A 24840-nucleotide genomic window follows, 5' to 3' on the forward strand; every position below is an offset into this window, starting at 1 on the left:
TAGCAAGCTTTCCCGGGTACATTTAATCCTCATGCCCACAGAGGTAAGCAGGGTGGGGATCTGGACTTTTGTGTTTCCCAGATGAAAGGGGTCTGGGATGTGAAGCTAGGGCACCCCACGCCTGGGCTGCACCTTTTTATGTTGGCTGCAACTCTGAGGCCCTGTGATCCTTTGACTATGGGTGTGGCCAAGAGATAGTCACTCAATGCTGGCGGTCATCTGACCGTCCCTGGACTATCATTGTTGAAAGGGGCCTTAGTGATTTATTGAATGATGAGATTAGTCAGCCTGGCTGGGAATGGTTCCAGGCTCTTACCTGGAGAAGGAAATGGCAACCCACTCCAGTACTCTTGCCTGGAAAGTCCCATGGACGGAGAAGCCTGGTAGGCTACAGTCCATAGGGTCTCGAAGAGTCAGACACAACTGTGCGACTTCACTTTCACTCACTTACCTGGACAGCCTCTGGCCTCCTTTGATCAGTGGAGCGACATGGCCTGAGGCTTACTTGCTCCAGTTCCCTGCCTCCCAATTAAAGAATGACCACAGGTATGCGTTCCATTGTTTTGAGAGTCCTTAGCCTCAGGTTGCTTTAGGGAAAAACAAAGATCCTGTTGGATCTCCTGGAAGATGAATCTTCTGCCTTCCAGTTTTACATGCTCTGTTGAGCTGTAGATAACCCACCTGGAGCCTCTGATTCCATAACCTGGAGAGAGTCTTCCTGGAGGCAGGAGGAAGGGCAGCAAAGACCCACCGGCTGGTGACCTCGAGTAAGTCATGGAGGTCTCAGAGCCTCTCTCTCTTTCCTGACCACGAGGTGGGTGAGCCTGAGGACCCACCGAGATAAAGGGAGAGGCTGTTTTGTAAACAGTAAAGGGGGAGACCTGTGTGATTGGGGGCTGCTTGTCGGCAGGACCAATCTGTCTTGGCCTAGCTCCTTAGCTTCTAAACGCTGTTCCCCTTTCCTTTGTCCGCTGACCACAGTCCAGATGCCTGGATCATTTACAACCGCAAATTTTCTCTGAGCCTGTAGAGAGATGCTCCGTGGTGCTCAGAATTAGGGTGTTGAACCCCAGAGAAGGAAACTGCAGGTCTACCCAGGACCCTATGTCCTGCGAGCCAAAGTCAGGGGAAGCCAGAACGCCCAAGCGAAGGCAGTTTCCAGCAGGAAGTTTTCTGTTCATATTTGCTCTTCATATATACACAGAAAAGGCATGTTTGTGATGAATTTTACAAAGTGGACACACACCTGTGTCACCACTACCCGGCTCAAGAAATGACATGACCAGCCCCCTGGGAACTCCCTCGGGGCCCCTTCCTAGTCTCGCCCACCCCGACTCTGACTTCTAGCACCAAGGGTTGATTTCACCTCTGAATGTTAAATACGTGGAATCCGTCCAGAGCTCCTTTCGCTCAGCGCCGTGTGTGTGGGAGCTTCATCCTGGTGATGTCAGTGGCTGTAGCCAGTTCCTTCTCCCTGATGTACGTGGATGCCTACACTTGGTCACACCTGATCTGTCTGATGGTGGGCAGTGGGGTCATTTCCAGTTTTCCATGCGCTATGAATGTTCTAGTCCACGTGTCTGGGTGAGCTGATGTGCACTTTCGTTGGGAGTACAGACCTGGGGTGGAATGATAGGCTCGTAAGAGGTGGTTGGTTTGGTTGTAGTAGATGCCAGCAGGAAGGATTTAAACAAGCAGTTAAGCAGGACTTCCAGACCCTGCAGACTGTTGGTGGGCTAGCTCTTGTCACACCTCTTGAAATTTCCTCTGGAAAACAGGAGGAAGAGGCTGAAGGAGGCAGGCCTGCGTTGGAGGCTGGGGTGGGTAGTCCTTGGCCCCTCTCTGTCTGGTTTTGTTCCCCTTTCCATAGTCTGTCTGGGTGCCCAGTCTGTACTCCCAAGGAGGTATCTGGGGCCACTTGGAAGGGATGGGTAGGAGGGTTTTAAGCTTCATTTCCCTGCATCAACCAAAGCCCCCTGTGTCCTCTGTTTTACATAGTAGGATTTTGAGAATGACAGCATGTGATTATTGTTTTGTTTTTCTTAAAAAAAAAAAAAAAGCTTTAGCTATGGAACATTTGAAAATTGTTGAAGGGACCGCTTGAGGTCCCTTCCATCTGGATAATTCTATTTTGGGATCAGGAGGAGGGTGTGGGAAGGGTTAAGCATTATTCAGTCCAAGAGCAGGGCTGGTCCTCATTGACCTTTTTAAAGTTCTTAAAGCTCAGCTCATGATGCGGGAGATCTCAGTACTTTCTATTAAAATAGTGTTCAAACAAAACGGAAAGCCTACAGGATGTGGGGGAGAGGCTCCATGTGGAGGGACGTTTGGGTAGCCTTTCAGCAGGAGTCTTGAGGACTCGCTCCTTCAGCCACCCCTCTGCATTTTTGTTTTTTTTCTTTTTTAATTCTCCACCAGCTGTTCCTGGTGGTTGTCACTTGGGGTGTTCAGGTTCAGAATGGTTCTTGTTTTCGCCAGGAGTGGGTGACGCTGCTGTCTGTCCTGAGGGTGGTGGCTTTCCTTCCTCCAACGCCAGGCCGAGTTTGGACCTGTAGTTTCGCTTGGTGAGGGAGGCTGGGCCCTTCCTCGGCACCGGCACCGAGAGAGGAACGTCTCTGCCTTTGGCATGCAGCTCTGAGTCAACAGGCCTGATAAACAGCCCACTTCCCAGGACCAGCAAGGAACAAAGCCCCTGACGGCTGCGGGATCCGCCCACCCCCTCTTCCTGAAACAGCTGCTTATTCTTTTGACAGGAGTCAGAAGGCTGCACCTTCGCTTCCTCCCAGCCCTGCCTCCTTCTGCAGAACGGAGCTCAATAGAACTTGGTACTTTTGCCTTTTACTCTAGGAGGAGAGAAGCAGACGATGAGGTATGTGACACAGTGGAATGATCTACCTCTGCTGGGTCAGGGTCCCTGGGGGTATCGTGAGTCAGCTGCAGTGTGGACACTCCTGGGGGAGGAAGCCCACTCTCCCCCTGGCTTCTTGCTGGAATCCTCCAGTCGTTCTGGAAGACAACAAAGTCCTCTTCTCCCAGTGCTGGATCTAGAAGTGGGTGCTGGCGGGGTGCTGGCTCCGTCCCTGGAAGCTCTGCTGGAGTTTGCTGCCCCTGGCAGGACCTCACAGGGCGGGGCTGCAGCCTGGGGTTTTTCTGGGACTCAAAGTGCCAATGCAGGGGTAGGAGGGCTTGTGCATGCAGAGCCCTCTTGGGGCAGCACTGACCCTTCATTTACCTCGCCTTATTTCTCCTGGGAAAACTCTTGCGCAATGATTCCTGGATCAGGCAGCAAGGAAAAGCTGGCTGGACCCAGGCTTCAGATTTCCTGAAGGGGATTCTAGAAAGGGCATTGTGAGAATCCCTCCAAAAACAGGTTATTCCATCTGTGGTGACTGGAGCAACAGCTAGTCGTATATTTAGTCTGAGGCTTGTCTCTTAGTTTCCTCTATCTGTGTTTACTTTGACCCTTATAATGAAAAACATAACTGGAAACACGTCCATGTACCTTTTTCCCCCCAACAAATTATACCATGTTTCTTCTAACAGGGAGCATCTCTCCCTAATGCCCACCAGTTTAGAGAGATTTCAGGGTAAAAGCAGAACTTTCTCTCCTCACCCCCAGCACCACCTCCCTGCCAGGAGCTGGGCCAGGAGGGCAGAGGGTCTGCTTTTCAAACACAGCATCCCCCCATCACCACCTTGAGGGTAAGCCCAGTGATCTCAGCCTTTGTGAAAGCTCAGTTTCCTCAGCTATAAAGCTGCTGTGCTGCCCAGGATGAGGGACGAACAGGATAGAGTAAGGAAGGCTCAAATGCCAGGTACACAGGAGGCACCTGGAAATGGCAGAGGCGCTGAACCGAGTAGGCGCACCAGCTGGTCCAAGGAAGCCTGTGATTGGCTAGCTTTGGGCCAGTTGCTTAGTGATAACCGTGAAAGGCAGGCTTCCCAGGTGGTATTAGTGGTAAAGAACCCACCTGCCAATGCAGGAGACGTAAGAGAGGCAGGAGCCATCTTCCTGGGTCAGGAAGATCCCATGGAGGAGGGCACAGCTTCCCACTCCAGTATTCTTGTCTGGAGAATCCCATGGACAGAGGAGCCTGGTGGACTACAGTCCAAAGGTCACAAAAGAGTCGGACACTGAAGCAACTCAGCAAGCATGTACCCACTCATGCAACCAGGAAAGGCAAAACGAAAGGATGGGCCTCAGAGCTGGCTGATGAACCTGCGGGTGAGCCTGCATGTCTGCTGAGGACACAAGAGATACAAGGGTGAGCACTGGAGGCCAGCTCTCTGGACCTGAATCCTGGCCCCACTGCTTTATGCTGTGTGACACTGGGCAAGTCACTTAACCTTTCTGAGCCTCCATTTTCATGTCTGTAAAATGAGGATAATACTATAGTGCCTTCACAGGGTCATTATGAGGCTTACCCGAGAGACTGCTGGGAAAGCGTTTAGCCCAGGCCGTGGCCTGGTTCAGTTGAGGGGCATCCAAGTGTTGCAGGGCCAGAAGTTTATTCCATTTCCAGGCTCCCTTTAGGAAAAAGAATGCAAAGTGGAAGTAAATGCCATCATCCCTTGGTATCCACTGGGGATTGGTTCCGAGACCCTCGCAGATACCAAAATCCAGGGACACTCAAGTCCCTTACATAAAATGGTATGGTATTTACATACTACCCACATACATCTTCCCATTTACTTTTAATCACCTCAAGATTACTTAGAATACCTGCTGCTGCTGCTGCTAAGTCGCTTCAGTCGTGTCCGACTCTGTGCGACCCCATAGATGGCAGCCCATCAGGCTCCACCGTCCCTGGGATTTTCCAGGCAAGAACACTGGAGTGGGTTGCCATTTCCTTCTCCAATGCATGAAAGGAAAAGTGAAAGTGAAGTCGCTCAGCCATGTCCAACTCTTAGCGACCCCATGGACTGCAGCCTACCAGGCTCCTCCGTCCATGGGATTTTCCAGGCAAGAGTACTGGAGTGGGGTGCCATTGCCTTCTCCGACTTAGAATACCTAGTACAGGGTAAATGCTATGTAAATAGTTACCTGCACGCAGCAAATTCGAGTTTTGCTTTTTGAGGCTTTCCTGGAATTTTTTGTTTTTTAAAGTTTTTGATCTGTGGTTGGTTGAATCTGCAGATGAAACCCATGGGTACAGAAGACTGACCGTATTTAGGAAAGGAGGAGACATCCGAACATATAACAAAAACAGACAAATGCTCTCCATAGGAAAAAATCCAGAAAATAACATTGTAATAAAGTGTGAAGATAATATAAAAATGATTAGTATTACTCAGCTGTCGGATGCACCTGTTATATTTTGGCTGCAAACTCTTGGACTGCCTCTTTGCTGACTTTGTAATAACATTTTAAATTGAGACAAAAAGAAGACAAATCAGTTTTTGCCTGTGCTGCTGCTGCTGCTAAGTCACTTCAGTGTGTCCGACTCTGTGCGACCCCATAGACGGCAGCCCACCAGGCTCCCCCATCCCTGGGATTCTCCAGGCAAGAACATTGGAGTGGGTTGCCATTTCCTTCTCCAATGCATGAAAGTGAAGAGTGAAAGTGAAGCTGCTGAGTCGTGCCAACTCTTAGAGACCCCATGGACTGCAGCCTACCAGGCTCCTCCGTCCATGGGATTTTCCAGGCAAGAGTACTGGAGTTTTGCCTCTAGCTTGGTTAAATCAAAGGTTGCATTTTATTACCTCGAGTTTAGAAGAGTTTCTTTCAGCTTCACAGCTTGTTATTGGTGATGCCATGGCTGTGAATCGCTTGGCAGTTTCCTGCTCAGGTGACTCCAGCCAGAGCTCCAGGGAACTCAGCTCTTCCATCCTGGATGGGGTGGTAGGGGTGTGTTGGGGGAATATGGGCACCAGGTAGCTGTGAAGTCTGGATTACTGTGACCCCTGAGACCCCCAAGTGGGGAGCAGAACAGCAGTTAGTTCAGCTCCTTCTCTGAATCACAGTGAGGGGCTCCTGGGAGCTCAGCAAGGCCCACCTGTGGGGAGTGGGGTCAGGACCCAGGCCCCACCTGCAGCCCCAGGACTGGTATGATTCCCCCAGACACGGCTGCATCTCATCTCCGGGAAGCATTTGAGCCTTAACCAGTCCCCACCCCAAAGGGAGAGCAGGCCCAGTTTGCCAAGGGGCCTGACATGGAGGTTGCATAAGCTTCCAGGTCAGTTGACCTGTGGACTCAACATGACTTGGTTGGCAGTCTTCTCTCATGATCATCACTTCCAAGAAACTGGGGCTATTGCAGAAAGATGAGCTTGGTGTGGCTGAGTGAACCTGTCCTCTCGGCAATGAGATTTCCAGCCTTCTGGCTGATTTATCGCCAGGTCCCGGGTCAATCAAGAAAGACTGTGGTGGAAAGTTAAGTTCACAGGACTTGTTTCAAGGACGGGGAGACTGAGGTCAGAGAAACCATGACTCAGTTCACAAAGCCACTTCATGTGGCCGCTGGGGGTGGCATTTGAGCCTCCTCTTCTTCCCCTCCCCATCGTGGGCCATGGGGTCAAACGTGATGTCCGCGGGACCCTGAGCTGGGGGCAGTGGGGAGTGGAGCTGACTATCACATCAGTCCGCAGGCGGGGAGGGCCCGCCTGTGACCCTTCTGGGTCCTGCAGTCTCCGATGGAGCCACGTGCTTCTGAATCTTTCCCCTAAAAAAAGCAGCGTCCTCATTTCGACTGCGGTTTGTGGAGCATTTACTGCCCACCAGGACAAAGTGCTGCGTAAACACGGTCTCCTTTTGTCCTTTCAAGAACCCTAAATGGGGGCGTATTTGAAGCTCCATTTTGTCTGTGTAAACAGAGGCTCAGAGCCAGAGAACTTGCCTGGGGTGTGCGTCTAGGGCTGCACAGCCTTAGCTGCCAGACTCATTTCTGCCCGGAACGCTGGAACTAAATGTTACAATGGAGGATGTGGAAGATGAATGATAGGAAGTTTCCCGAAGGGTGACTAATAGTTCCTGGCCCTCCCTCCTGCCCCACCACCCGCACCCTCACCTGCTTTGTTTCCTTTGCAACACTTGTCACTGTCTGATGCGAATCGTTTTGAGTCTCTCGACCCCATGCAGTGGTCCAGAAGTGACTGCGGCTCGAGGTTGCAGGACGGGATGTGTTCCAGGGACAGGGGACGATGAATCACAGGCAGAGAGGAGGATATAGCCTGCGGGAAGGCGCTACTTTCCCCCTGCTCTGCCCCAGATAATGGCTTTTCCAGGGCTTCTGACTGCCCAGTGATTCAGCTGAGAAGCTCACCTCTCCCCCTGATGTGAGATGGGGAAAACAAGGGCCACTAGACTTCCCTTCAGAGAGGAGTTTTGCTGGGAAGGAATACCTGGGCTTATACCAGATGGGGTGAAATGATGAGATTCTCTCAAGCCGTGGGTGTGTGTATCGTCTGTGTGGAAGAATTAATTTATGGGCCTCATGGAAAAGTCTGACGCTCCAGGGAAACAGAAGCAGAAAAGGAGGCAGGGGAAGGGGGTAAGGAAGGTGGAGAAATGACAGTGTGACCCAGCCTTGCGAAATGCACTGGGGTTGTTAGCACCATCTGTACATGTTTCAGGAGTGGGGGTGGTTTTATTTGGAAGCCATGGTAAGGGCTGAGTCCTGGGAGTGGCCCAGAAGCGGCCCGTGTGGGTGGTAGGTTGGATTCAGAGAGAAATTGCCAACACCGTTGACAAGAGGGCTGAGAGATGCTGGGAGGGCTCAGGTGGAACTGGGCCTGGCTGGGCTCACCTGATCCTCTGAGGGGTGGGGCCAGGTGACTCAGATAGTCACACTCTCCCATATAAGACAGGATGTTTGTACCCTGTAGGGCCTAATTGAGGGGCTTCCTGGGTGGCTCAGTGGTAAAGAATCTGCCTACAATGCAGGGGAGGTTTGTGTTAGTCGCTCAGTCGTGTCCGACTGTATGCTACTCCACTGACTGTAGCCCACCAGGCTTTTCTGTCCATGGGATTCTCCAGGCAAGAATACTGGAGTGGGTTGCCATGCTCTCCTCCAGGGGATCTTCCCTACCCACGGATTGAACCCTGGTCTCCTGCATTGCAGGTGGACTCTTTACCATCTGAGCAACAAGGAAAGGGTGCAGTGCAGGGGTCGCGGGTTCAGGCCCTGGGTTGAGAAGATCCCCTGGATCTTCTGAGCACACACAGGGCCTAATTCTATGCTCTACTCCTTAAATGGGCTATTTAGAAGCAAGCCCACATTTCCTACTTGGTGGGTAAGATAGTCAACTACCAGTCTTCAGAAAGATGCAGTTTTGAAAATTCTGAGAGAATTTCAAACACATCAGTGAAGGGATTTTAGACCACATTGCCTGCCAAATGCCTCATCATATCCAGAGAGAAAAATGAAAATGTTTTCAAAGACCCACTGGCCTCCCTGCCAACCCTTCTGTAGCCAGTGCTTTGCTGAAGGACTCGAGATTGACTCATTTGGCCAGCTTCCAACTGTGAGTCTTTTAACAAGAGTGACACCTGACCACAGCAAAAAGTCAGCAGATTCAAGTCATTTATAGGATCCAGAAAGAAATGGGCTCCAAGGGACTTCCCTGGTGGTCTGGTGGTTAAGAATCTGCAGGTTAAGAATCCCTTCTAAGGCAGGGGTTGGTGGTTGATCCCTGGTCCAGGACCTAAGGCCCCACGAGCTGCTGGACAACTAAGCCTGCGCTCTACAAGGAAGACCCAGAGCAGCCAAAATTTAAAAAATAAGAAAAACATTAGAGGGTTCAGGATGGGGAACACGTGTATACCTGTGGCGAATTCATGTTGATCTATGGCAAAACCAATACAAAATTGTAAAGCTAAAAAATAAAATATAAAAAAAAAGAAGAAAAATATTAAAAATGGGCTTCAAGAGCTGTCTCTGGGGCTAATTTCTGAGATTAAAAAAAATCAAACACCTGCATTTGGAGAGGAGATGAGGGGTGTCCCTGATGTACGTGTCAGTGTTCTCTACCACGAGAGTTATGTGTTTAATGTTTCTTACACTGGGAGAAAATTTGTGTTTGATCCTCAGCAGGTGGGGTTGATAAAGCTTCAGATGGCTGGGGCTTGATCAAAGAAAATCAAAGTTGCCTGGCCTTTCCAAAGAGCTCTTAACCAGGCTGCAGCACAGAACAGATGGATAGACCTTCAGCGTCCCTAATTTGCGTCGATTTGCACTTTATTGTCTAGCAAAACCCGATTCTTTTCTCTCAAATATGTTCTGAGCTTTTGCTGAGTACCAGGCTCTTTGCTTTCCTCATTGGATCCTCCCAACAGCCCGTTTGATGGACACCAGTAAGAAGAACTGGCAATTTTTGAGCATTTACAGGGTGCCAGGCACAATGCTAAGCCTTTTACAGATGCCATCTCTTGCAACCATCCCCATTTTTCCCCCATTTTAAAGACGAGGAAACCTATCTAATATGGTCCATTACAAGTCCAGCGTCCCTTTTCTGAATCCCTAGGCCAAATATGTTGGAATTCAGAATTTTTTTTTTTTTTATGCAGAGTATTTATCATATATTATGTAATGTCCCAATGCAGCAGCAGCAGCACATAACAAAATACCTCAATATTTATACAAAGAAACATTTAAACAGCCTCACTGAGAGGGATAAAGATTATAAATAGCCTCACATCAGTTAGGGCCTGGATGTCAATTGAATTATAAACAGGCTTTCAGTTTTCAGAGCTTGCTGGAGTCAGATGAGGGTCTGAGAAGCTGCTTTGTGTTTGGAGGTAGCCAGTTTTATATGTCTCAAATCCCTACTTCACTCCCAGACTCCTGTGTTCTAATCACCGTCCACACTTCTCTGGGAGGGACCATAGCAGTAGATTGGGGTGGCTACAGTTTCAGTCCAGACCTGTTTGTTTCCAAACCCTGGCCTTTCCTTGCACGCAATGCTCATGGTATTGATGTAGAAATCAAGTGGCTTTTCCTAGCAGCCAGGATGAGTTGCAAGCATTCCTCTGCATTTTGTAACTTTGCCTTGGGTCCTGGGCTCTGTGTACCAGCTCATGAGGTATTCACAGGGAAGAAGCTCAAACTGAGGTGTCCCTGTGGCCTAGCAGGTCAATCTTCTCATGGTCTCTGGAACACCACTGGTCACAGTTGTATCTGAAAGCGGGAGGGTGAGTTATGACCTTGAGTTCAGCCCTGGCTTTTCCATTGCCAAACAGAGCTCACTTTCTAAGCAAGAAATGTCATGGCTGGTAATCCCACACTTCCTCTTTTTTAACTGCATTTAATAATAAAAGTGATGAAGGGACTATCCCTGGCGGTCCAGTGATTAAGACTCCGCTCTTTCAATGCAGGGGGTGGGTGCAGGTTCTATCACTGGTCAGGGAACTAAGATCCCACATACCACTCGGTGAGGCCAAAAAGTTGTTTAAAAAGTAGGGAGGAAAAAGAAAATAATAATAAAGGTGATGGAGCACAGGAGATCCAAGCCAGGAATCATTTCAGAACCCTCTTTGAAAAGAGTTAGAGAATAACCTGTCCCACGAAGGACTGTCCTGGTGCCTTCTCATTTTATTTCACACACTCACTAGGTGACGGCCTCCTCTGGCTCTTTGAAGGTACAGGGGATTCAGGGTTGAATAAGAAGATCAGAGGAGATGGAGCCAAATGTGGATGTTGCCACGTGAGCCGCCGCCCAAGGTGATATGTGCAGCAACGTGAACACAATGATGGGGGAGCCGGAGGAGGGAAAGGGGGCTACGCTGGTGGTTGGGGGTAGGGAGTGATGTCTTGCCACTCACACGGTTCACTGGACCCAGGGTAGATAAGGCACAACTAGGGAAGCTGGAAGAAGACTCAAGAAGCCGGAGGGACTGCAGACATGTTTATTCTCTCCCAGCAGCAGCAGCAGCAAGTTTTCAAAGACTACTGATATACTAAGACAGACATAAGTGGCCCATGGCCAGGTAGGTGCGAAGGCCCAGTGCTACAAAGGTCAGCAATATTGTTGTTTACAGAACACAAGGTGTGAGGCTGTGAGAGAGTGGGACAGGAGAGCCTGACTGGCTTCATGTTGTCAGTCAGTTTCTGCACAAGTGGTCTCTCCAAGGTGATGACGTTGGCTCCCTGATGTCTACTCTCACGTTTCCTCCACCTCCTGGCCCTCTCCTTCTTGCCCCCTTCTCTGTCCTACCTTCGAGTGTCGGCATTTTTAAGCTTCAGCCCAGGGCCCTCCTTCCCTTTTGTCTCTCTCCATTATCTCCTTGGTAATTGAGTTTATTCCCTTCATGTTAAATATCATCCTTGGTCTATGGACACTCCCCCAATTGCACAGCCTGCCCACAGTTCTCTGATGAACTTCAGACTTGAGTTCCGCTTGCCTGTGAGTCTCCATTCAGGTGTTCACACACTCTTTGAAATTCACATATCCAAGAGGAAACTCATCTTATTTTCCTTCAAGCCTATTCCTCCTCTAACCAATCTGACTAAATGCTACAACCTACCTGCTTAAGCAGAAACCTTATTTCTTCCTTCATCCCCAATGACTAAGTTACCAGCCAAATCCTATCAATTCTCTCTCCAAAGTATGTTTTGAATGAAACCAACCATTGAGCCAGCCCATCTCCTCTTTTTTAAAAAATTTTATTGATTTAATTTTGGTTGCCCTGGGTCTTTGTTACTATGCAAGGGCTTTCTCTAGTTGTGGTGGGCAGGGACTACTCTTTAGTTGTCGTGCACAGACTTCTCGTTGCGATGGCTTCTTTTGTTGCGGATCACAGGCTCTGAGCGTGTTGGGCTTCAGTAGTTGTAGCACATAGGCTTAGTAGTTGTGGCTCGAGGGCTTTAGAGTGCCCAGTATGTGGGATCTTCCCAGACTAGGGATTGAACCCTTGTCCTCTGCATCGGCAGGCAGATTCTTTGGACCACCAGGGAAGTCTCCAGCCTATCTTCCCTGTTGCAATTAGAATAGTCTAGCTTGTCATTTTGTCCGTTCCCCACACCCAGTGCCCAGATGGGTTTCTCTGAATGAAGATGGGTGGGGTGACTCTCCAGCTTCAGATGCTTTTGTGGGCGCCGCCCTCTTTCCATGCCCTTCCAGCCTCTGACTGCCCCTGCCCACCCTCTGCCGACCGGTCATCACCACCACCACCCTGCCTCTTTCACTCAGGTGGGACAACTGCACTATTTTTATCTTGTCCACGTTTTTGGCTTTTGTTTTCCCAAACACAGGAAGCTTTTTCTCTAGTCAGCCTGGTATGGATGCTGTTTCTGAAATATTCTCATCCCTTCTCATGGGACTTTCTTTTCCATCCTTTTCCATCCTATCTTCACCCCATGGGAAGCTTTAAAATCATCTCCCCAAGTGAGCCCTTCCCCAACCACCCAAATCAAAGTACTTCCCAAGCTGTAATTCTCTACCCAGTACCCCTTCCCCCTTTGATCACAATTTCATGCAGCAATTAAGAAATATTTATGTACCTACTGTGCACCAGCTGTGTGGGTGTGGTAGGGAAATGGTTGAGTCTCAATGGTAAAAGACCAGCATGCTTTCCCCTCTGAATGAGGGAGCACGTAGTTAGGATATCAGGGGCAGCAGAGCCATGGAATTGATGATTCCCCAAAGTCACATGCCAAGAGGTAATGCTATTAAGTCAGAGGAGGCCAGCATCTGTGGGAACCATTAGCTCAACCCTCACTCTAGAAAAATGGTACAGATGAACTTGTTTGCAAAGTAGAAATAGTCACAGATATAGAGAACAAATTTAAGGTTATCAAGTCAGGGAGGGGCGAGATGGGATGAATTGAGAGATTGGTGTTCACGTACTGATCCTGCTGTGTATTAAGTAGATAACTAATGAGAACCTACTGTGTAGCACGAGGAACTGTACTCAGTGCTCTGTGGTGACCTAACTGGGAAGGAAATCTAAAAATGAGGGGATATGTGTATGTGTATAGCTGATTTACTTTACTGTACAGTGAAAACTAATACAACAGTTTAGAGTAACTGTACTCCAATAAAAATCAATAAACCCTCTCCCACATCCATGGTGGACCTTGTGATCAGTCAGGACACTTTCCCTCTGAGCCTCAAAGTGGCCTTAGCATCTTTCACAACTCAGGCAGCCCCATCTGCTCATTGAATTGGCTAATTTGCCATTGCAGACCCATGCAATTTAAGGTAGAGCCTGCTCCTTGCACGTGTGTGTGCCCAGTTGCTTCAGTCGTGTCCAGCTGTTTGTGACACTATGGACTATAGCCCACCAGACACTTCTGTCCATGGGATTCTCCAGGCAAGAGTACTGGAGTGGGTTGCCATGCCCTCCTTCAGGGGATCTTCCCCATCCAGGGATCGAACTTGTGTCTCCTGCATTGCAGGCAGATTCTTCACTGCTGAGCCACTGGGGAAGCCCAGAACATGCCCCTCAGTGCTTATTAAATGTTCATCACCTTTTCCTTTTAGAAAGGATATGGGTATAAATATTTCTTAAAAAAAATCATATCCCACTCTTGCTATATTTAATCTATTTCCCCCCTCTTCTTTTCTTTTCCCAGGAGAAAATAATGAATGTCAAAGGAAAAGTGATTCTGTCAATGCTGGTTGTCTCAACTGTCATTGTTGTGTTTTGGGAATATATCCACAGGTAATTATGGAACATGATAAAGTGATGTTAGTGAACGTCTCCATCAGCCAAGTCACCACGTTGAATTAAAATTAGGATTTCTTCCTTCCTGTTTCCCTGAGCCCTAGACTTTAACGACTGTCTTTAAAATCATTAGATCCTCAAGCACTTTCTAAGGAATTAATTATCTTTCTTCCTGCCATGTTCCTAATGTCTCAATTTTTATATAGCTTTGCAGTTCTGGGAAGACTAGAGCCAGAAACAGTAAGGTCCTATTAAGACCAAAATGTCATATTAAAATATGACCAGATATGGAAATTGCATTAAGAAATTTCAGACAGGAATTCCACGAGAAATTCACCCTGATTTTTGCAGTCCTAAAATATTTGCAAAGTTCAAAGGAACAACTCAAAGTTGTTGACTTTTGCTGCAAAAATACACTTAGAGTCCCTGGTGATTTATTTGTGCCTGGCTAAACTTTTGAGTGTTTTGTCTGTGTTTTTTTTTTTTTTAAACTCTGGAAAACACAATGAATGAAATATTTCTGAGTTTTCAAATTCATCAGTGGATTCACCTCAAATTTTTGAGCTGCTTTGTGTGTTTTGAGAAACTATAATGCCTCGGGGGTTCCAGCTGGAGAGGCTTCTGACAGAAAGAAGTCTCCCCAAGCAGCTACAAAAATGCACAATGGTTTTGACTTTAAGAGGCATCAGTATAGTTCAGCCTTTCTTTCAAAAAGGCCACCTTACACCTAGAGGTGGATGAACCTAGAGCCTATTAGACATAGTGAAATAAGTCAGAAAGAGATAAACAAGTGTTGTATATTAATGCATTCATATGGAATCTAAAAAGATGGTACAGATGAAAGTATTTGCAGAGCAGCACAGGAGATGCAGACATAAAGAACAGACTTGTGGACACAGTGAGGGAAGGAGAGGGTGGGATGAACTGAGAGAACAGCATTGAAAAATATATATTGCCATATGTAAAATAGGTAGCCAGTGGGAATTTGCTGGATGCTGCAGGGAGATCAAATCCAATGCTCTGTGACAATTTAGAGGGGTGTGATGGGGTGGGTGGTGGGAGGGAGGTTCAAGAGGGAGGGGACATATGTATACCTATGACTGATTCATGTTTATGTGTGGTGGAAACCAACACAATATTGTAATTGTCCTCCAATTAAAAATACATAAATTCAAATAAATAAATAAGGCCACCATACAACTCTGGGCCAGGAGCACTGTCTTGTCACCATTGATATCTTCATGGTCTTAGTAGCTTCCCAAGTTCAAGATGATGGCCTGGATAAACATTAGAATGTTGCTTTCAATTCTTAGATTCTAAGGTTTGATGAGCTGGGAGGACTGTCCTGGCTACTTATAAAGGGACTGCCCATTCAGGTACATCAGTGGAAGGAGGAATCTCTAGACTCTGTAGCTGGTTTTCCCCAGGGTGACCTAACCATTTCTGGAGTATTATTGTTTCATTCTGAACAACTCATTTTAAAAGAAAGAGGACAAGCTAGAGAGTGACTATGTTAAAGGGGTCTACAAACCAGGTCTTTCGAATTGAAGGAAACTGTGGGTACTTAGTCCGAAGAAAAGATGACTCAGTGTTGGATGCAGGGACCCTGGGGCTCCCTTTTCTTGAGGGCTGAGGAAGTATCCTGGCTGGAGTCTGGAACTAGGCTGCCTGGGGCTGGTCCTGTGCCATGACTTACCTCCTCTGTTTTGGGCAAGTTACTTCGCGACTCTGTTCTTTGGTTTTCAATAAGTTTCCCTGTTGTTTAAAATGGGCATAATGGTAGTACCTGCGTCATAGGGTTGTTGGATTAAATAAGTTATTGTGTATAAAGCACATAGGGCAGTGCACTCGGTAAACGTTTGCTGCCATCACCATCACCATCATCACCGCCATTCTCATCACCTGCTCAGAGGTAAGATTTGGCAAATAGAAGGAAGAGCTCCAGCAGGTGGAAGAATCCAACAGAAGAGCGAGCGTCCTCTGGGGTGCTGCCCTGAGCTGAGATACTTGTGTAGGTAACCTTGACAGCATTCGAGCTCTGAATGCTTGATTGGATAACCTTGGCATTTTGAATTGCAGCCAGAGTCACACTTCCAAATTTTGGGTACTTCACAAAATTAAAATATGGGAGCCAAAGGCCCAAATGTGCATATTGGCACTGGCCTCCATAAAGAAGGTTATTTTGCCGTGCTGGGTACACTCTCCCACACAGTAACTAGAGCAGCTTCTGGCTGCTCTTCAGGGCCATAGTCTGGCATCCAGACTGCAGCCACATCATTCTTCAATGTGGGGAATCTATTTGAATGTCTGCAGGAGGTTTAAAAGGCAGCAAATTCTTTGCCACCCTGAGAACTGGCCTTGTGATGGTGTGAGGTGAGCTGAGGGCACCAACCTTAGACAGGTGGGCAGCACTTTAGCTAAAAAAGATTTAAAAGTAGCTCAGTCAAACATGTCAACTGATAAGTAAAGAGAGACTATTACCAATAGAGCATCCTGAAAGAATGTCATCCAGGACAGGGTTTGATTTGAGGTTGGATGAAAAGAAAAAACCTTAGAATTTTAGAGATGGAAGAAAATTAAAACGTTTATGATAAAGTAATGATGGTGAGGGTGATTTTGATGATAGTACCTACTAGTTATTGAGCGTTCGAATGTGCCAGGAACTGCACTAGGCACTCCCTCCAGTTCTTAAAATAGCCCTGCAAGCTAAGTATTAGTCTGCATAGTCTATGTATCTGGATGAGGCACACTGAGTCTCCACAGTGTTAAACGTGAAGGTTCAAGGTCACATTTTCAGGAAGATTTAGGTCTGAGGCTATTAGAATACAGCTTATTCTCTGACCCACGATACAACCCTTCCTTCAGTTGAGGGTTCTCATTTTTCAAGTGACAAAATGGAAACCAAATAGGTGAAATGACTTAGCAGTGAATTTATGTTCAAGTTCTAATTGGAACTCAGATCTGATTCATTGTCCGGGGCTCCTTCTTCAGCTGGTTGTTCATGCTATGAGGGATACAGTATGAGGCTCAGGGAATTCCTACCCTCAGGAGGTTAAACTTTAGATGGAGCAAGCAGATGTGTACATCAATATCAACAATGCAAAGTGAAGGAAGGATATCAGAGGGAGAGAAAAGGAACCGTGAGAGTTCAAGGAGGCGAAGATTATGTTCGACTTAGACAGCGATCTGTCTTTTTTTGGGGGGAGGGGAGAGGCATTCATTTACAAATATTTATTGAGCAGCTACTATGTGCCAGACACTGTACTCAGATTGTACCACAGGAGAGGGGGCATTTGAATTGTGCCTTGAAGGATGAATATGTGTTAAATGTCGTGCTCTGCAAGGTGGGTGTTGCTGGGACCTGAAATGTCACAGGCCTCTGGGAGTGGAGGGTGAAAAGGGAAAGATAACAAATTTGAAAGATGGAACAAGATGGCAAGTCTGACTCTACAAAATGATGTCCTGAGCACCTGGTGGGGGTCTGAGTGCTAGGTTGCAGAGGGCCCTCTCCCTCCTCTTTCCCTTCTTCCTAACCCCCTCTTGTCGGGTCTGGAGTCAGATTCCCCAGGTTCAAGTACTGTTTCTTCTAGCAATCCAATCTTAGACAAAACCACTTAATGCCTAGGTGCCTCCGAGGAAGCATAGAACCTCCTTCATTGATTGTTGTGAGGATTTAATGAGCTAATACATATCAATTGCTTAGAACAGTCCCAGGCCAAGTATTAGCTGTTATGAATATTGTCAGATCAATAAACAGATTTAGAAACAAGAGATATTAGAACTTGGTCCACAAGTGTTGAGCTCAGAGGGGTAACCGTAGGAGGAAAGAGGGCATACATTTCACTCTGGTTAGGTGATATGGACTCCCAGCAGGGGCAGAAGGCAGAGTCTGAAACAAGTATTAGTCATTTATATTTTTTTTCAGTGATGAGGGCAGCTAGGGCCAGACAGGTGCAGAGCCAGGGCAGGTGCCTGAGCCCAGGTCAAGAACTCTTTCTACCAGGCTCTATCCCTTTTATTCACAGGGAGAAGGAAGCAAGAAAGATTTAACCATTGGGCACAGCTTCCGTGCACAGGACGGTGGAAGAATCCAGTACGACAAGTCCTATCCCTTTGCCCCCAAAATATCTCTCAAGTCAGCGCACTCCGCTCTCTCCATCTCTTTGGCTGCCTTGACCTGGGCCTGGACCACTGCCAACACCTCCTGACTAGTCACCCCGTTTACTCTCTTGCTGCCTACAGAGACGACCCGGTCCCACTCCTGCCTAAAACTCTTCAAGGGCAAAATCCACAGCAGGCTACAGCGAGGGGACCTCCAGTTACTTCTTCGTTTATTTCCTTGCACATTTAAATGCCTCCTTCCTTTTTCAGGGCCTTTGCATATATATTTTTGGTCTCCAAGAGACACTCTTTCTAATTTCTCTTCCCCTGGACTTGTAGTCATCCTTGAGAACTCAGCTAAAACATTATCCCCTCCTCTGGGAGGCCTTCCAGGTCTTCCCGTTAAGTGCTCCTAGTTACTTTTGCTTCTTCTTCTTTTTTTTTTAACAGCTCTTCTTGGAGTTTGGAGTCCCGTAGCTGTGTGATATAGGGTCTGACCTCCGCACTAGCTTGTCTGTACCACAGGATGCATAGGGACTCTGTCTCAGACAGCACTGTATCCCCAGCGCCAGGCCACGTGGCACATGCTCAGAAAGTATTTGTGGAATGGAGGGAGGTGGTCTGCTAGAGGAGTCAGATGGTCACTGGTCCAGTCTTGTAGATGCCTTCAGATGGTTTCACTGCCTTCGTTAGCTTCAGAAATGCCCTTTGAGGCTGCTCCCCCTTTGAGGAGGCTCTGAGGTGGTAGGGTGCCAGCTCGGCAGTCATTGGTTTTCTGGGGGAAGATAAATCCTGGGCAAGGGATGGGCCGTGGTGTTCCCCACTAGGAGTCAAGAGGGGAGCCATCTGGGAGCCCCTCTCCCTCAGTGAAGCCACTGTGGACAATGGAGAGCTGCCATCTTTTATTTTTAAACTAAGATTTGAGATTCTCCAGAGATCTTCTGACCACTGCTTGTTCTGGGTAATCCAGAAGTGATTAAAGTCCCTTGGTGTCATTGGTTTTATCTCAAAGGAAGGTAGGAATCTCGTTCTTGTTCAGTTGCTCAGTTGTGTCTGACTCTTTGCAATTCCATGGACTGCAGCACTCCAGGCTTCCTTATCACTATCTCCCAGAGTTTGCTCAAACTCATGTCCTTTGAGTCGGTGATGCCATCCAACCATCTTATCCTCAGTCATCCCCTTCTCCTCCTGCCTTCAATCTTTCCCAGTATCAGGGTCTTTTTCAGTGAGTCAGTTTTTTGCATCAGGTGGCCAAAGTATTAGAGCTTCAGTTTCAGCATCAGTCCTTCCAATGAATATTCAGGATTGATTTCCTTTAGGATGGACTGATTGGGTCTCTTTGCAGTCCAAGGGACTCTCAAGAGTCTTCTCCAACACCATAGTTCAAAAGCATCAGTTCTTTGGTGCTCAGCATTCTTTATGGTCCAAGTCTCACATCCATACATGACTACTGGAAAACCCATAGCCTTGACTAGATGGACCTTTGTTGGCAAAGTAATGTCTCTGCTTTTTAATACATTGTCTAGGTTTGTTATACCTTTTCTTCCAAGGAGTAGGCTGTGGTCACCATCTGCAGTGATTTTGGAGCCCAAGAAAATAAAGTCTCACTATTTCCATTGTTTCTCCATGTATTTGCCATGAAGTGATGGGACCAGATGCCATGATCTTAGTTTTTGAATGTTGAGTTTTAAACCAGCTTTTTCACTGTCCTCCTTCACCTTCATCAAGAGGCTTTTGAGTTCCTCTTCACTTTCTGCCATAAGGGTGGTGTCATCTGCATATCTGAGATTATTGATACTTCTCCCGGCAATCTTGATTCCAGCTTGTGCTTCATCCAGTCCAGCATTTCTCTTGATGTGCTCTGCATTTAAGTTAAATAAGCAGGGTGACAATATACAGTCTTGCCATAATCCTTTACCAATTTTGAGCCAGTCTGTTCCATGTCTGGTTCTAACTGTTGCTTCTTGACCTGCATACAGATTTCTCAGGAGGCAGGTCGGGTGGTCTGGTATTTGTATCTCTTTCAGAATTTTCCACAGTTTGTTGTGATCTACACAGTCAAAGGCTTTAGCATAGTCAGTGAAGCAGAAGTAGCTGTTTTTCTGGAACTCAGTTGCTTTTTCGATGATCCAACAGATGTTGGCAATTTGATCTCTGATTCCTCTGCCTTTTCTAAATCCAGCTTGAACATCTGGAAGTTCTCAGTTCACGTACTGTTGAAGCCTAGTTTGGAGAATTTTCTGCATTACTTTGCTAGCATGTGAAATGAATGGAAACCTGGAAGTAGCCAAAACCCAAGCTCTCAATTTGGCCCGGGGCTTCAGTGATAATGGCTGCAAAATAGCTTTTCTGAATTAAAAGTAATATGATACATTTTTATTTCTCATTTGCTTTTAGCCCAGAAGGCTCTTTGTTCTGGATAAACCCATCAAGGTAAGTGCTTTTAATTCTGGGTTTCTATGGGATTCTCCTCCTGCCTGCTCTGGCTCCCCTGCAGTCCATTCTTAACTTGGCAGGTGGTGACACAGCTCTGGTCACAGGTGGAGGGGAAGGGTCTCAGGAGTCTGGACTGTATTCCTCCAGCCCCTTAGTCTTGTCTCTCTAGAGCCATGACTCATGTTTTGTCCTTGCTTTTTATCAAGTATCTATCTCTTCAGGTAGTCTTGTTCGGAGAACATTCCTGCCTTGCTTATAAAAAAAATCAGGGTAGCTATTGTCCATTATGCTACCCACCACATGTTGTATAAAGACCCTTGCAAGAAATTTCATTGTGATAAAGGATCAGGAAAAAAGTTTGGGTCTCCTGATGAACTAGTGTGTGGTGTGGTAGTATTGTTATCATTGGTCTTGAGGACTCTGCAAGCCTTGGTTTTCAATCTTTGGCTTGGTTGCCAGGAAGCTCAGAGCAAAGTGTTATGTTCAACTGCTTGAACTTTCCTTGACCTTCATTTTTGAAACAATTTCTCCCCTGGTATTAAATCTTGGCTTTTATGCTTACATGTCATATGACTTTGGCAATTTGCTCAAACCCACTCAACCAGTATCTCAGTCAGAAAAATAAAGGTAAAATTTTTATTCTCCCAGAGTGGCTCAGATGATCAAGGTCATGTGAACATGCCTACTGAGTGACTAAAATGTTTGTTTCTTCTTGCTTCATTTTTATTCTTGTATTTTTTTTCCTATTTATTGTAACCATACTTTCTTAATCATAAACTATTTCAAGCACTTTTTGAAGAGATGGGTTTTAAAGCATGTTTCTTTTTTATCATGCTGTTCATACCTTACCACCTTATTTGTTCAACTGAAGTGTATTGTTTCCTGGATTCCCCTTCTTTTCCCTCTTCTGGAAGGTCCCCACCCTGGAGAGGCTCTCACAGGGAGTGTGGACGCGTCAGTATGTGCGTGGTGAAAGTGGCTTCTAATTACAGTTGGTTGAGCTTCTTACTGGTTTACAGACCCTCGGATTTCCTGTGTCTGTCACTGCTGACCTTTGTAGCAACTCAGATTCTTCTCATTTAGCCAAAGAGATCATTCCTGGACATGTGAACCGTTTTGTTTAAAGACTACGACTTGCTACAGTAATTTTCATCTTAGAAAGCTCTTTTGTGTATGCTACGTATATTTAGGCTTCAAAGCCACCCTCATGGTAGGTTTCTTATTGTTGTTGTTCTTATTATCTCTGACTTTTCAGAGGAGAAAATTCAAGATTCAGAGAGGGGAAATGTCCTCTCACAGTCACCCAGCTAGTAAGCGGCAGACCCAGGATGCAGATTTATGGCTTAGCATCAACCCCACTTTGTCGCTCCATTTTTCTCCTTCTCTCCCTGTGAGGGACCCCTGGATGGGCTGAGTGCGGGGGACTGCCCACGGGAGGGGAGATCTAGGTGGCGTCAGGCGCATCCCCTCCTGTTCAGCTACAGCAGCGTCACTTGCATTCATTTACAAATGAGCGATTTTTTTAAACAAAATTTTAAATGACATACCAGAAAAAGAATTTGGAAATCCCCCCGTTTGGGACTGCCTCCTTTTCTAAAAATGTTTGTCATTTTTTCTCATTTCTTAGAAACCCAGAAGTTGGTGGCAGCAGCATTCAGAAGGGCTGGTGGCTTCCGAGATGGTTTAACAATGGGTAAGGTGGTTGTGTAGTGATCTGTTTATCCACCCAATGCTATAGAGTCCAGATAGAATGGTTTCACAGCCATGACCTCAGTCATTTGTATTTCTGGCTTATTGGAAACACACGAGGCCTCTATTTCATGGTTGGGACTGGGCCGTTAAGTTTGGCGGTCATGTTTTTATTTTTTCCCCATTTAACTTGAGGGTGAATGAAGTTCAGGCTAAAGTTGGGATTGCAGGAAAGCCTATCATAAACTAAAATGTTTTTATGAGGACTGTTTTATTAGTTTTCCCTCCTCTTGAAATAACCTGATGGTTATTGGGTCGTTAAATTGCTAACTGTGCTGACCTGGAAGGATAATAAGCAAGCTGAGTCCTGCACCATTTCAACAAAAGTAGGTCTTTATGAATAAACGTTTAGCATCATGAACCTTTCTCCAGACATTCACTTAGTGCAGGTGTTCTCTGCCGTGGAACCATTTTTATAAGGTCCTCAGCCACCATCCTGATACCATAGGCCAGCCTTCTTGCCTTCCTCAGCTTATTTTTCCCTTTGTATGTGTGACCCGCAGTTACCATGAAGAAGATGGAGACATAAACGAAGAAAAGGAACAAAGAAACGAAGACGAAAGCAAGCTTAAGCTATCGGACTGGTTCAACCCATTGTAAGAAAAGAAGTGTCGCCCTGTTTCCAGTAAATCCATAGCTCAGCATAAAGGGGCGGGGGCTATGGAGGCAACAGTGCCATGGAGAACAGCCCTGACTAGGGGGACAGAGACTTAGCATCTATTAGACCTTTACACCAGAGAAGGCATTGGCACCCCACTCCAGTACTCTTGCCTGGAAAATCCCATGGACGGAGGAGCCTGGTAGGCTGCAGTCCATGGGGTCGCTAAGAGTCGGACACGACTGAGCGACTTCACTTTCACTTTTCACTTTCATGCATTGGAGAAGGAAATGGCAACCCACTCCAGTGTTCTTGCCTGGAGAATCCCAGGGATGGTGGAGCCTGATGGGCTGCCGTCTATGGGGTCACACAGAGTCGGACACGACTGAAGCAACTTAGCAGCAGCTGCAGCAGCAACAGCAGACCTTTACACCAGATTAGATGAGAAACTTGAGAGGCTGGTTGTCTTATTTGTTTGAGCAATAACTACAATGATTCTGACAGCAGTCAGCCAATGGCAGTGGAAGAATCACAATATACTGGGGCTGGAAGGGGGTCTCATAGGCCACGGGGTATTATGGAAAGCTACAAAGCTAGAGTCAGAGCAAGAAAATTCTGAGATTCAGTTAACTCATCTGTAAAATGGCAGTGATGTTACAGAAGCTCATAGGGCCATGCGTACATCCTTTAAACAAGCATACAACAAATGTTTGTCAAACACCCATTATATGCTAGCTGGTGTTTTACAAACTACTGGCCACTATCCATTAATGTGTTCAGAAACTAGCTGAATGGGTTTAAAGCAGCCTTTTAAAAATTGAAATCAATAGAAAATCAGGGCATCACCTGAGGAAGGATAGGTATTGTTAAGTGGATTTTTGCCTCTTACATATGTGTATGTCCATGTGTTTTTGACATGAGATGTATTTCTTACTGTGAATCATGGTAAAAAATTCTGTACTAGGCATTGTGTTAGGTATAGGAGACAGGAAAAATCAATCAGCATGGTTCATCAAGAAGTTCATGGTCCTGTAGGGGCTCTAGATGTGTAACTAGTGTTTGCCAAGATTGATTAAGGAGCTGTGAGCAACCTGACTTAGAAGGCTGTGGTTTGGGGAGCAGGGAGGTGGGAGCTGTCCAGGATGACCATGAGTCCTGAGAGACCAGTGGGTGGTGGTGCCACTGACCAGGAAAGTGTCTGGGAGTGGTGAAAGGGAGGGGTGATGAGCTCAACTAGGGATGCGTATGGATTCAGCAACTTGTGGGGCAACTGGACAGAGATTCATAGGGTGCCTATCTTAGTCATTCAGGCTGCTATAACAAAATACCATAGACTGGATGGCTTATAAACAACAAATATGTATTTCCTACAGTTCTGGAGGCTGGGGAGTCCAAGATCAAGGCCCCAGACGGGGTGGTGGTGTCTGATGAGGACCCACTTCCTAGTATATTCATGACGGTGTTCTCACCTTGCTCTCACGTGCCAGAAGGGGAGAGGGAGCTCTCAGGGGTCTCTTTTCTAAGGGCACTAATCCCATTCATGAGGGCTCCACCCTCATGTCCTAATCCTCTCCCTAAGGCTCCACCCCTTAGGTTTCAACACATGAATTTTGGGGGACACAACAGTCAGTCTGTAGCAGTGCCCCTAAGTGTGGCAGAAGATAGGTGGTGGAGATGTGGGAAGAGGAGCCTTCAGCGTACAGGTGGCAATGGGATCTGCAGGCCTGGATGAGGCACCAGGCCGATGTCTGACATCAGCATTGAAAGGGCCAGTGCAGGGAGAGAAGTCTGAAAAGCAGCAGGGGTGGCCATAGAGGTAGGAGGAGGATCAGGGGAGAACAGCAGCTATCACAGCATGAGGGATCTTGGTTCTGCAAAGACTGAATGTGTTCTGGCAAGTTCTTTTATTTTGGGACAAAGGATCCATGCCAGTGTCAAAGGATGGGAATTTTGCTCCCTCCCCCCAAGGTATCATTTAAGGAGCTGGACAACAGGGTAGCCCTCTATGGTATGCTAAACCATTCCTGGAAATGGAAGAATATGGAAGCACTGTGGTTTGATAAGCCCCTTAGGTATATGTGTGTGTGTGTGTGTGTGTGTGTGTGTGTGTGTGTGTGAGGTGGGTGAGAGCCCCCCAGTGGCCAGTTGGATGAGCTAGCGATATAGTCGCCATGCTTACTTCAAAGGAGGGTGGTACACTTTCACTGTGGTACTTCTGCTTTGCTGAGTGGGACCTGGAGGCGGGGGCTGGGGCTGGGTTACTCCGGTCAGAGAAGAGAAGCAGATTACAACCAGCAGTGGTCACTCTCTCCACCGCCCTCCAAATGAATGACAAGCAGATATTTAAAGAATA

General features: G+C 47.0%; 1 protein-coding gene across 6 annotated transcripts in view; it reads left to right on the plus strand.

Annotated features, from left to right (window-relative positions):
* The window catches only part of GGTA1 (glycoprotein alpha-galactosyltransferase 1 (inactive)), a 78851-nt gene that overhangs the window by 41565 nt on the left and 12446 nt on the right, over positions 1 to 24840 (plus strand). For 4 of the 6 annotated variants that reach the window (XM_070379072.1, XM_070379073.1, XM_070379070.1 and 1 more), the window contains 5 exons: positions 2754 to 2869; positions 13512 to 13600; positions 20102 to 20137; positions 21768 to 21833; positions 22393 to 22485. In XM_070379072.1, the coding sequence (XP_070235173.1) occupies positions 13521 to 13600; positions 20102 to 20137; positions 21768 to 21833; positions 22393 to 22485 (275 nt within the window). In that variant the 5' untranslated portion in view covers positions 2754 to 2869; positions 13512 to 13520. Of the gene's footprint in view, positions 1 to 2753; positions 2870 to 13511; positions 13601 to 17628; positions 17697 to 20101; positions 20138 to 21767; positions 21834 to 22392; positions 22486 to 24840 lie in introns of all 6 variants that reach the window. The other 2 variants (XM_070379069.1, XM_070379071.1) reach the window with 2 other exon arrangements.

Source organism: Bos mutus, chromosome 11 (assembly GCF_027580195.1).
Source record: "Bos mutus isolate GX-2022 chromosome 11, NWIPB_WYAK_1.1, whole genome shotgun sequence".
In the NCBI taxonomy this organism is placed as follows: domain Eukaryota; kingdom Metazoa; phylum Chordata; class Mammalia; order Artiodactyla; family Bovidae; genus Bos; species Bos mutus.